Source organism: Oryctolagus cuniculus, chromosome 3, assembly GCF_964237555.1.
Source record: "Oryctolagus cuniculus chromosome 3, mOryCun1.1, whole genome shotgun sequence".
NCBI classification, from domain to species: domain Eukaryota; kingdom Metazoa; phylum Chordata; class Mammalia; order Lagomorpha; family Leporidae; genus Oryctolagus; species Oryctolagus cuniculus.
The window spans coordinates 28,694,970-28,707,873 of NC_091434.1; the positions used below are offsets into that span (position 1 = coordinate 28,694,970).

General features: G+C 35.6%; 1 protein-coding gene across 1 annotated transcript; it reads left to right on the plus strand.

The window, feature by feature from the left end:
- Window positions 1–1,291: 1,291 nt before the first annotated feature.
- Window positions 1,292–1,959, plus strand: LOC100338143 (large ribosomal subunit protein uL22-like). Its single transcript, XM_051849164.2, has one exon. It carries the CDS (start codon window positions 1,425–1,427, stop codon window positions 1,863–1,865), a length of 441 nt encoding a protein of 146 aa, XP_051705124.1. The 5' UTR covers window positions 1,292–1,424; the 3' UTR covers window positions 1,866–1,959.
- The last annotated feature ends 10,945 nt before the right edge of the window (window positions 1,960–12,904 follow it).

Sequence of the window (12,904 nt, forward strand, 5' to 3'; positions counted from 1 at the left end):
GCTACTGATATACTCAACACAGCTATTTTTCACTCAGACCTTTCTTTAGGCTCACAAAATAGACTGACTTAAAAGTTCAACTGTTCAAAGTTCAATATCATGAAAATGCACTGAGTCAGCAATTAGTAAACAGATTATGTAAATAGAACTTCTGAATTACATGCTGACATTTAAATATCAAAGCTTACCTAGCCTTAGGCTCTTCAATTAATTGCAGCAAACTGAAAGGTAGACTGCTAAATCATTTGCTTTCAGAGTGTACCATGAGTTTATTCAAAGACTATATTAATTGTCCATGAATTCCTTTGTGTCATTTTCGTGAAGCCAGGCAAAAAGAAGGAGGAGGAGGAGAGATGGAGAAAGAGGAGCAGGAGGAGAGAAAAGGAAAGGCAATGAGAAAAGGAAAGAAAAAGAAAGGAAAAAAAGAGAAAAGCTTTTCATTTAAACATTAATAGCAGAGGCTCCCTGCAGGCACAGTATAAAAGCAATGTAAGGGTGACCTGTTCTAAAGCAAACTTCAGTGCACATTTCACGCAGATTTCAACTTAGGGGTTACCTTTTCTGGGGTTATAGTACTCAGCCATGACACTGTCAAGTGGAGCATGCAAATTTCTTTTCTCAAAACCATTTTGGTCTATGAATAATTATACATCATCTACCATGAGTCTGCACAATAGAGGAAAAAATAGACATTACACTACTAGGAGTTCCTCCATCATTTTTCTCCCTTTGAAACCCAAAACAGTCTTATTAACAATGGAGAACATATTCTTTACCTGCAGAGGAAATACCTCCTTCTTAACAAATGATAATTTATCATTTTTAGAAGAGAAAGCTGCCTTAGCAAACCAATGAAAATGGCTAAAACTGTAACCACTTTGCCCAGCAATTATAAATGTGACAGATTCATTTATCTACCAGTATATAGCCTTAATTTACACCAATGCTTAACAGTTAATTGTTAAAGTGCACTTTTTTTGTAGTAATAGTGGGATTTTAAGGGTACCTTCAAATACAAAAACACTTTAAAATAAATGCCTATGCCATTAATTATCTTATCAAAACAATGCTGAAAAATGCCAAAGAAATGAGATAACAGAAACAATAAGGGAAAATACCATTCGTATAAAGAAATTTAACCATCAATTACTGAGTAAGTAAATGATATCATCCTGATATTTCTGGGCCAATGGGATGTTGAAGTTTACAAATAACTTTTTTTTAAATGAAACAAATAACTTTTACAATAAGCTTAATAAATTCTTCATACTGTTTCTCTTCCTGTAAGCGGCCTTAGGTGACCTGTGAAAACGGTTCACTACTCACTGGACCCAGAAAACCCCACAAAATCATGCAAATCAAGAGGCTCAAATCTTCGCATTCACTTTAAGAACACTGGAGAAACTGCCCAGGCCATCAAGGGTATGCATCTCCGAAAAGCCACCAAATACCTGAAAGATATCACATTAAAGAAGCAGTATGTGCCATTCTGTCGGTACAATGGTGGAGTTGGTAGATGTGCCCAGGCCAAGCAGTGGGGTTGGACCCAGGGTCGTTGGCCCAAAACAAGTGCCGAGTTTCTGCTGCACATGCTTAGAAATGCAGAGAGTACTGCTGAGCTGAAGGGTTTGGATGTAGATTCTCTGGTCATTGAGCACATCCAGGTGAACAAGGCCCCCAAGATGCGCTGCTGGACCTGCAGAGCCCACGGCCGGATCAACCCGTACATGAGCTCCCCGTGCCACTTCGAGATGATCCTCACTGAGAAGGAGCAGATTTTTCCTAAGCCAGAAAAGGAGGTGGCACAAAAGAAAAAGATATCCCAGAAGAAACTAAAGAAGCAAAAACTTATGGCTCGGGAATAAACTCAGTATAAAATAAATACGAATTAAAAGAAAAAAAAATTCTTCATACCAATAGTATTTTTTCTGCTTGTTTATACTAATTTAGAATTGAAACATTATTAAAAGTACAACAAAACCTTACAATTATTTGGGATCCACTATATTCTTTTCTTTACTTTTCTATTTTATACATTCATTGTCATATCTTTCTCTATATTTTGGGTTTTCTTTAAACTATTACTCAGTGAAACTCTCACATATAAAAAATTAGTGATAAGAAAGGTGCTTATAATTCCATCAAGATTAGCAACTCTTATTATGTCAGATAGGGAAAAAAACATGGGGCAGGACTTTTATAAATTCATAAATATAGCCAGGAAAATCATAATCATAGCAATTTAGATAAGATTAATTTATATTTAGAACTTTCTCATTAGACTTAGCAGTTAGTTCTCTTCAAGATTATTTAAATTGAGTCTTTATATTATAGGCTTGTCCCTAGTCTTTGGAAAATCCTATCAATTTGCATCCTAAGTGGCACATTCCCTGGATATTTAGTTAGTACATTGAGGGGAAGGGGATTGTCAAGGCTATAAGGGATAGTCTAGGAAAACCAGGGCCAGACAATTTAAATATGAATGTTGACTTCGACTTATTTTCTAAGTAATCACAGGCAAACAAATTAATTTCTACATGCCTCAATTACTCCAACTTTCTAAAGTGTATAATGTTGCTTCCTTCATTCAGTGTGTGTGTGTGTGTGTGTTTGTGTGCCTGTGTACACCTGCTGATGAACTGTGCTACTGAAAACCACCCAACATGGTCATTAATTTCCAGTTGCTGTTCAATACAGGCAATTATCATGGCTTCCTCCACATCTGTGTAAATCCGTCAGATTTCCCTTCTTTAAATTTAAAGACATTCAACCATCAGATAAAGTGTGCCTCTTAGGAACCAGGAGTTTATAAGTTCCACATAGATTAATAAGCCATCCCCTCTATATGCAAAGACCCTCAAATATTCTTTCTACCTGTCTGTTATCTTTCCTGCATTCCTTCTTCCATTACTCAATTTGTTTTCCTAGATCTTTCGAGACCTGCAATTATCTCCTGCAGTTTTGCCTGTCAATGAAGGACAGTGGCCTCACTGCTTCCTTATATCATCTTGGTCCTTTTCTCTTGATCCCGTGCTTTACAAGCATGCTCTCACTGCTGTCTTCTGGTTATTTCCCTTTGTGAGTCGTGCTTAGCTCTGATCCCTCCTTCTCTAGGGGCAGATATATGTAGCAGGTGCCCTAAGGATCAGAGATGCATTTTTCTTGCCCAGAGCCATTATATCAAAAGAAGCATCCAAACCTAAATGTAAGAAATAGAGAAAAGGAGGCTGTGAATGTCCACTTGAGGATTTAAAATGAAGTAAATTTTCCTGCTATTGAAGATACCCCTTTCCCTAAAGCATGTTATTTATATAGGTCCCAAGAAAGCAATAGCTTTATGCGAGGGAGCTTCAAAAAGTTCATGGAAAAACACAAAGAAATGATTATGCTCTTTTTCCAAGAACCTTTTGAAGTATTCTCATGAATCTGTTCAATTGGGCTATATTCTGGCTTTTATTTTACCACCTCTTGATCTATAATATGTATATTTACTAAGGTATGTTTTATTTTTTAAGCCAGGATATTCAGACTGTCTAGCACCTCACATAGTATCTCAAGTCAGATGTCCATTCAACAGTTCTTTTACTGTGAGGAAATTGTGGCTTAAGGAGATGAGAGAAATAAAACTATCATTAATAAATATATAATTGGTCGATGGCATTGGAGCATTTGGTCTATAGTAATCTCTGTTTTGCTAATGAGGAAACTGAGGCTCATAACATTGCTGGAACCTCTCAAAGTCAAGAAACTTAACAAGTTACTAACCGGAAAAATGGAAATGGAAGGTTCCAACACTCAACTATTTTTGATTTTACCTTTTGACATGGGAGAAGTCTGCTGTCTAGAGAAGTCAGATGAGTTGCCTTCAAATAGTCCAGCTAGTCAGAATAAGAAATAAATTTGGTGAGACAAGTGTATTGTTTCTTGATCAAGTGCTTACTACACCATACAAAAATGCATGAACCCATTAATTCTGAAATAATTCAAAACCCACAATCACTAAGTGATATTCTAATGAGTTTCCATATTACTCTTTCAGAAAAAGTTTTGTTTCAACTTATAAAAGGTAAATATAGAAAATCTACATTTATGTTTCTTCTGACATCCATTTATTAGCATATATTTTATTACCACATTAAGAAAAAATGGGAAATACATACTTAAAGTATTTTAAATACAAAAGTGAAATAAAGGTAAAACTGACATTCACTTCCCTAAGCATATACTCAACCACATATGGTATTTTTAGACAACTATAAAAACAAAAATGAGCATGCATCAGTCGTATGTTTTCAGTTATGTAAATTATATTACTTATTCTTTATAACAACTTGAGTATTTACTGTTATTACTTTATAGGCTAATTGAACCAAAGATAGGTCATGACATATGCAAGTTTCTGAAAGTTTCTCTTGTTTTAATCTAATAATTTTTCAAAAATTCTTTTTCAAAATGCCTGCATGAGTTTAGAGAGCCAAGCCCTGATTTATTTATCATTATAGATTAAGCAGGACTTGGCTCACTAAACTCATGCAGGCATTTAAACTTCAATTTCTACATAATAAGTTGATGGAATAAGGGTGGAGAATAGAACTCAATACTATATATTGGAGGTGGGTTTGGTGGGAAGCTGTTAGATCATTGGAAACTAGCCCTCAGAAGGTAGTCCTTGAGAGAGGTCGGTTATATAAACTGAAGGTACATTTTTATATTTATTTATTTATTTATTTGAGAAGCAGAGTTGTAGACAAGAGAAGGAGAAACAGAGAGAGAGGTCCTCCATCCACTGGCTCACTCCACAAATGGCTGCAATAGCCGGAGCTGGGCTGATCTGAAGTCAGGAACCAGGAGCTTCTTCCAGGTCTCCCATATGGGTTCAGAGGACTTGAGACGTCCTCTGCTGTGTTCTCAGGCCATTAGCAGAGAGCTTTGTTGGAAGAGATGCCGCCGGGACTTACGGGTGCCCATACAGAATGCTGGCACCGCAGACAGAGGCTCAATACGCTATGCAGTAGTGCTGGCCCTGAATGTGCATCTTCTGTCTCTCTCTGCTTCCTGTCTCGCTGTGTGGTTCATTCATCTACACCAGCTCCATCACCACCAACTTCTACCAGATACCAGACTAATGTGTGGGCCACCCAGTCTTGGACTGTGAACCTCGACCACAATAAACTTTTCCTTCCTTAAGTTGCTGCTCACAGGTATTTTAATTAAAACAATTAAAAGCTGACTAACACATGTTTGACAGAGACTACTAGCATTCTACCAGTATCTGTTATCACTTTGTCTAAAGTCACACAATTTTTAATTGGTCAAATGACCAGCAAAAATAAAGACTGCACCTTCATTGTTAAGCCCGGCCATGCAACTAAATTCTGGCCAAGATCCTGCAAACTCTAGGTTCTTCCTAAAGAAATGTCAAGTTCCCATCCCTTACATTTTTGCCTGGTCATACACCACTCTATACTGCACTTTGAATTTGGTTACTTCCAAGCTGGCCATGGGGAGGAGGAGTCACCTCTTAAGGATAATGGGGTATTAAAATGGATCATCTGGGACCCTGAGGGCTTCATGAAATGGGCTTAGCATACTGACCCCTACATCCTTATGAGAGACAGGAAACTTCTATTTCATTACATCTATTTTAATTTGTGTGTTTCCTATTACTTCCAGATGAATTGTTTTATTTAAATAGTATGGATAGACCAAACTGTATCCAAATATTCCCCTATTTCTGAATATGTACATTATATGTACCCTTTCTTTTTTTTGTGCTAGAAAATGTGCTACAGCAAATATTCTTATTTTTCTACTCGCATAATCAAACTCTACTATTACAATAGTATTCCTAGAAGAGATGCCCAGAAGTGAAATTGTGAGATTAAACAGTGCAAACCTTTATAAAATTTAATAGTTTTGTCCTTCAAAAAGTGGTGCCAAGTTCTAATAGTGTATTAGATTAACCTAGTTCCCACAAGTTTTCTAACACTGTATATAAACTTGTTTGACTTGTTTTCATTCTTATACTTCTGACAGATAAAAATGCATTTCACTTACTGCTTTTAAATGTATTTCTATGATCATTTGTAAAAACACATTCATGTTATAGGCATGTTATTCCTCAGTCTATGAATTTACCTCTTTGATTACTGTTATATAGAGTTTATGCTAATGTTTCCTTTTTAACAAATTATACTTAGCGAAATAAGCCAGACCCCAAAACACAGATAACATATGTTTAGCCTGACCTGTGGTACCTGATAGAATACCAAAAAATGTAATGTATATGAGTGAAATTGACATTTGGAGACAATGATTGTTTACAGTACTTCTCTCTACCATTGAGGAACAGTGTTTTTTTTTTTTTTTCTTCTCACTATTTGTTGAATTATTTAGTTAGGCTTAATCTTATGAGTATAAAATAGACTGAGAGTAGATCATTGTAAAAATTAAGAAAAGAATGGGAAAGGAAAGAGAAGAGAGGGTAGAAATAAGGGAGGGAGAGAGGGTAGTGTGGGAAGTATTAGTATACTCCTAAATCTGTATATATGAAATACATGAAATTTGTAACTCTTGAAAAATAAAAAATATGAATTTATTTGAAAGGCACAGTGACAGAGAGTGAGAATCAGACAGATCTTTCATCTTCATAATACTATAAGTAGTGCATGTTTGTATTTCATAAAAAAAAAAGTTGAAATCAGACATCAGAGGGTCAACTGCCATAATTCACAGTCTGATTCATAGAATAACTAATCTCTAAGTATTGATGCTCAATTTCAAACTATTGTTCTTTTTGGTTCCCACCGTTTGTGAATCCATTTTCTAGATGTGCAAAGATATTTGTAATAAGATCCTTGTAACTTAATTATTCTTTTGCTTGGTGTTTTTTTTTTTTTTTTTTTTTTTTTTTTTCCTGACAGGCAGAGTTAGACAGTGAGAGAGAGATAAAGAGAGACAGAGAGAAAGGTCTTCCTTCCATTGGTTCACCCCCAAAATGGCCACTACGCCGATCTGAAGCCAGGAGCCAAGTGCTTCCTCCTGGTCTCCCATGCGGGTACAGGGTCAAGCACTTGGGTCATCCTCTACTGCACTCCTGGGCCACAGCAGAGAGCTGGCCTGGAAGAGGAGCAACCGGGACAGAATCTGGCACCCCAACCAGGCCTAGACCCCAGGGTGCCAGGGCCACAGGCAGAGGATTAGCCTGGTGAGCTGCACCTAGTAAGAGGCACTGGCCAACCACTATTTCTTAAAAAGACATTTACATTGGATAAATCCCACGGGAGCAGGAGATGAAGGTTGCGACACATTTACTGGGCCTTCAGAATGTCACAGAGAAAGGAAAAAAATAATCCTCAAACAAAACTACCTTGAGATAGAATCATTAAAGCTTGTACTTTTTCTTTTAGATATGGCATAATATAAATAGTGTATTCCTGAGGAAATGGGATTTTGTTTATTCTTATTTGTTTTGCCTTGTACAATTACCTTAGTTGAACGAAAATCCTTTAAAAATCTTTTCATTTTAACCTCTTACAAGAATAATAATCACACATAATTTTTGTCCCTGTTCTTCCCACAATAAGGTTAAGTTCAGTTCAAACTACTTATATAAGCAAAGTCAATATTTCATTGTCCACCTTTTTCCCATAACATCGATCCGTGTAAATCCCTTTTGTAATGCATGTCAGAAGAAAAAGACTAACATTCTGTTGATATTATCCTCAAGTTTATACTTTCAATGAACAAAATGTTTAATAAACATCTTCATTTTGCTTTGCAGAACTTCAATTTATATTTAGAGTATTACGATTTCAAAGAAGAATCACATTAACATTTTTATCTGATCTTACAACTTCTTTAAATATTCTCCATCTCGCCAACTCTCACACTTTTGTTTTAGTGTAGGTTTGCGTTAGTCATTCCTTGGACTATGCAGGGAACAACAATGAGCACCTGTTGCTTAGAGATCCCCTACCCTTTCCCTTTATGCCCCTCCCACCCATTGCTACCTGATACTCTTTCTAAAATCTAGTCCAAACCTCATTGCTGTAGAACTTATGAACTCCTCATTAATTTACTTCTCCTACACAATTGTGTGTACACATATATATATGCAAACACGCATCTCATAGATCACACACACACACACGCACACACATGTGCACATGCTCATACAATGCCTAGATGATAAAATAAAATAATTTTAAGCAAAGCAGAAAATGCGCTTTCAGCCACATCTCCTGTCACTTCTCCGGAGATGAGTCTATAACTTAATCAAGTTGATCTACTTATTTATCCACCGATTCAGTTAGCATTGTCACAGCATTGAGTCTTTATGTGTTATTCCAACTTCCTGGAAAGTCCTTTCTTCCATATGAATATTACTTTCTCTGTGAAGGTTTCACAGTCTCTAGCAGACAGTTTAATATGTCTTTCTTATTGTCTCCGATTTCACTTGCTGGTGTATCACTGCATTTATATATATATATATGTGTGTGTGTGTGTGTGTGTGTATACGAATATGGTTTTATATGAAAGTACTTGCTGACTCTTCTTGATGGGAAATGGGTGTATCTCTATTCTAGTGATAACTAGTTTGGTCATGACATCTACTTTTTTTTTTCTTTTTTTTAAAACTTTTATTTAATGAATATAAATTTCCAAAGTACAACTTATGGATTACAATGGCTTCCCCCCCATAACGTCCCTCCCACCCGCAACCCTCCCCTTTCCCACTCCCTCTCCCCTTCCATTCACATCAAGATTCATTTTCGTTTCTCTTTATATACAGAAGATCAGTTTAGCATACATTAAGTAAAGATTTCAACAGTTTGCTCCCACACAGAAACATAAAGTGAAAAATACTGTTTGAGTACTAGTTATAGCATTAAATCTCAATGTACAGCACACTAAGGACAAAGATCCTACATGAGGAGTAAGTGCACAGTGACTCCTGTTGTTGACTTAACAAATTGACACTCTTGTTTATGGCATCAGTAATCAACCTAGGCTCTGACATCTACTTTTTTCAACAACTTGAGACTGACGCTGGCTCTTAATTCTTCCAAGCAGCTTTTCCAGAAGGCAAATAGATTTCTCTAATTCTCTATTTCCTTATCAGCAACTTAGCACAAATATAAAAGATAATGCAACTAAGGTGTTTAACATAGTTCTCAGAATAAAATAGATGTTTAAGAAATGTTAGCTATTTTATCAGGGGCCAGCATTGTGGCACAGTAAATTAGACAGCTGCCTGTTTTGCCAGCATCAAAGTACTCTTTTGAGACCAGGCTCCACAATTTCCGATCCAGCTACCTATTAATGTGCTAGGGAAAAACAGTAGATGATGGTTCAAGTATCTGGCCACCTGCCACCCACAGTGGGAGATCAGAATGGAGTTCTAGGCTCCTGGATTTGGCTGGTCCAGTCCCAGCAGTTGTAGCCATTTTGGGAGTGAACCAGTGGGTGGAAGATCTCTCTCTCTCTCTCTCTCTCTCTCTCGATCTCTCTGTCTTTCCTTTTCTCTTGGTAACTCTGCCTTTCAAATAAATACAATAATTCTTTTAAAAATATTTCATTAATTGCATTTTAAGGATAGTTATTATTTCTCAAATTCATTAGAATATAAAAGGAAGCATAAGCCAGTACCAAAAAGACAAATATCATTTTTCCTTGATTTGTATTAACTAATATGTAGATTACAAATGTAATGTATATGGGCAAATTTGGCATTTTGAGATTTGATTATTATTTATAGCCCTTGCCTATACTCTTGAGGAACAGTGTTTGTTCTACCTACAACTTGTTGCATTCTTTATATAGTGTAGGTTTAAGTGTGTGTTTATAAAATAAATGAAGGCATGTCATTTAAAAATTAAAAGAAAGGAAGGCAGAGGGAGGCGAGAGCATGGGCAGATGGGAGGGTAGTGTGGAAAGCATCATTATGTTCTCAAATCTGTTTATATGAAATGCATGAAAATTGTTCACCTTATATCAATAAAAATTTTTAAAAGAACGCCTAACATTACTATATTTGGACAAAGATGAAATAGAGTAATAGGTCTCTGTAGTATCTATCATTTTCAAAGAAAATTTAGTGGGATTCTAGTAGCTTTTAGTTAGATCTCATCAGGCGTTTTAAGAATTATGGAAAGAAGTAGTAATGAATAGGAACTCTGGTGGTTCTATGAAACAGCAGCGTAGAAAGACTAGATATTTTCCCCCAGCACCATACTCCAATGTGTGAGGCTGTGTGACAAGAGCCATCCTTGTGCAATCATGTGACTCACTGTTTCCTTTCAACACTAATGTCACTTGTTTAATGAGAGCCAACATTTGGATAAGGTGGAAGATGGAGAACAGGCATACTTGATAAGCCTCAATTCACTATCTAAAAATAATTTTCAGCTTTGAAATCTGGCAGAATACTTACAGAATTATATCCTACACATTCAACATTTCCCGCACAGCACATATTATCTACTCTTCTTTGAGAAAAAGAATGTTGAAAACTAGATAAAACCAAGGACTCATTCAGGTTCCTTAATAGAATCCATCTTCTGAACCAAGGTCATGTTTGGCATGAATAATAACTGTCCAGGAAACAATAAAGCCAACTTATGAAAAATGTTCCGAAGTCTCAGCATACATTGATCTGTAAATCACCATTTATGAAGTATCCAATTTATAGAAGTATTCTATATGATGATCATAGTCAATAACAAATGCAATAGTTTAAGAAACTAATTTAAGTTTTTAGCACTAGGAGACAAACTTCCTATTTTCAAATGGAAGACTCACTGACAGAATTTTTATATATGTAACTATTTTACAAGATGAATATATATAGTTTTGTTTTGTCAAATGATAAATTGAAATTTATTTTGTTCCTTCAAACATATATTTAGAATTGATTGGAATCTGAATTGAAGGATTAGTTTTGGTTAAATTAAATTTGCTTCTCTCCAAATAGAAAGGGAGCATTCACTGGTTATAACAATAAATTTATTGACATTTTATTAATCCATATTGCAAACTCAGTAGAGTATATTGAAATTGTAATAATATCCCCTTTTCATTCTTTATGAATAATAAAATACTGTTATTTTATTCATAAATATTTTTATCTCAATAGTATCATCTGTTATGTATTACTAAAGACCAAGGGTATAGATTTATTTAAGAGGAAAATTATTTCTCTTTCTCTTTTTGTCTCTTTCTCTCTCTCATGCACACACACAGACATACACACATACACGTCTTGAAAGGACACAGGTGGAAAAATGAGGCCATCTGAATAGAATAGTTCAGCAGCAAGTGAGATTGTGGTGGTTGTGTCTATGATAACAGGATCCTTCTGATGATATTACTCTGAGATTCATTCTGTGAATGCCACTAGAATAAAATTATACATGACAGGGTGACACATATTAAATCATTGGCATTCACTCTCTGCCCTCTTGTGGTAGGTGTTTTCATAAGGTTATGAATCAATCAGTAATATTGATAATGTATAAGATTCCTAAAGTACTGGTTATTAAAATGAATGTTCTTTAATATTGAAATGGAATAATATTTCATTTTAGTGATAATTAATACAATTTTAAAGATGACTATTTTAATCTTACAATTGTGTTAATCAAACCACTAGCATAAAAGTACCTGATTGGAAATAAACCAAGAGATCTAATTACAGTGCCCAGATGTCATAACAGTCTTCTACTTTTCCATAATCTGTTCATGTAATTAGGTGTTTTGTTGTGCTTATTTAGAAATACAAAGAATTTGAGAAAAATCAGTGCATTACATAATTGTTGCATTTATCTACATTAATCTGTTGTATTTTGGATTACTTAATGCTGGACAATTCTGCTTTGAGGCATTGATTTACTTCTCAGACATTGCGTTTGTTCAAACATTAACTGTCTACATTTCTTGGTATACCACAATATCATTAGTAGCACTTTTTCACCCTCTTCTAAATAGGAAGATCTGGTAGAGCTTTGTAAAGCTGCTTGTATGCTAGGATTGTATGACAGAACTGTATTTTACAAGGCCTTGTCATAAAAGTCCTTTCTTACCATTGATGAGTGAAATGCTTTATTTAAAACTGATTAATTTCTATTATGTACCCCCAAAACTTTAATAACTCTATATCTGACTGGCTGGCCAGAATGTGAGTGAGATCATTTATATTCTTTCCTACCCTCACTCTGTCTCTCACACTCTTGTTCTCAGTCTCCTTTTGCTTTTTCCTTCCAACAATATATGAATTAATTTACTCCCACTTACAATACATGGGAGAGGCTAAGGGCTATGAATATTATCATCTCTGGCTTTTCATCAGCTGTAAGAGGAAAAGAGATGCTTCTTTAATGGAGCAAAGAATAGCTAATGTGGCAAAAATTGTGGACCAGTGGGTTAAACCACTGTTTGGACTCTTGTATTCCATGATGGAGTGCTTGGTTCGAGTCTCGACTACTCCATGATTCCAATCCAGTGTTCTGCTAATGAGAGTAAGGGGCAATAGATGATAGGCCATGTGCTCTGGTTCCTGCAACCCATGTGGGAAACATGGATGGAATTCCTGGCTCCTGGCTTTGGCCTGGCCTAACACTTGCTGTTGCAGGTATTTGAGGAGTGAACCATTGGATGGAAAACTCTCTCTCTCTCTCTCTCTCTCTCTCTCTCTCTCTCTCTCATTCTCTCTCTCTGCCTTTCAAATAAGTAAATACACCTTTAAAAAAGAATAGCTAACGATGTTCACAATATATCAAGTATGGATACAATTAAAGTAATATTTTCTAATTTTTACTGATGATAAAGTTTGTTAACTTTAATCAAGTAAGTGGATTATTTACTTTCTTCTCTGTCCTTCCATTAGCCTTTCTGTGATTTTCTA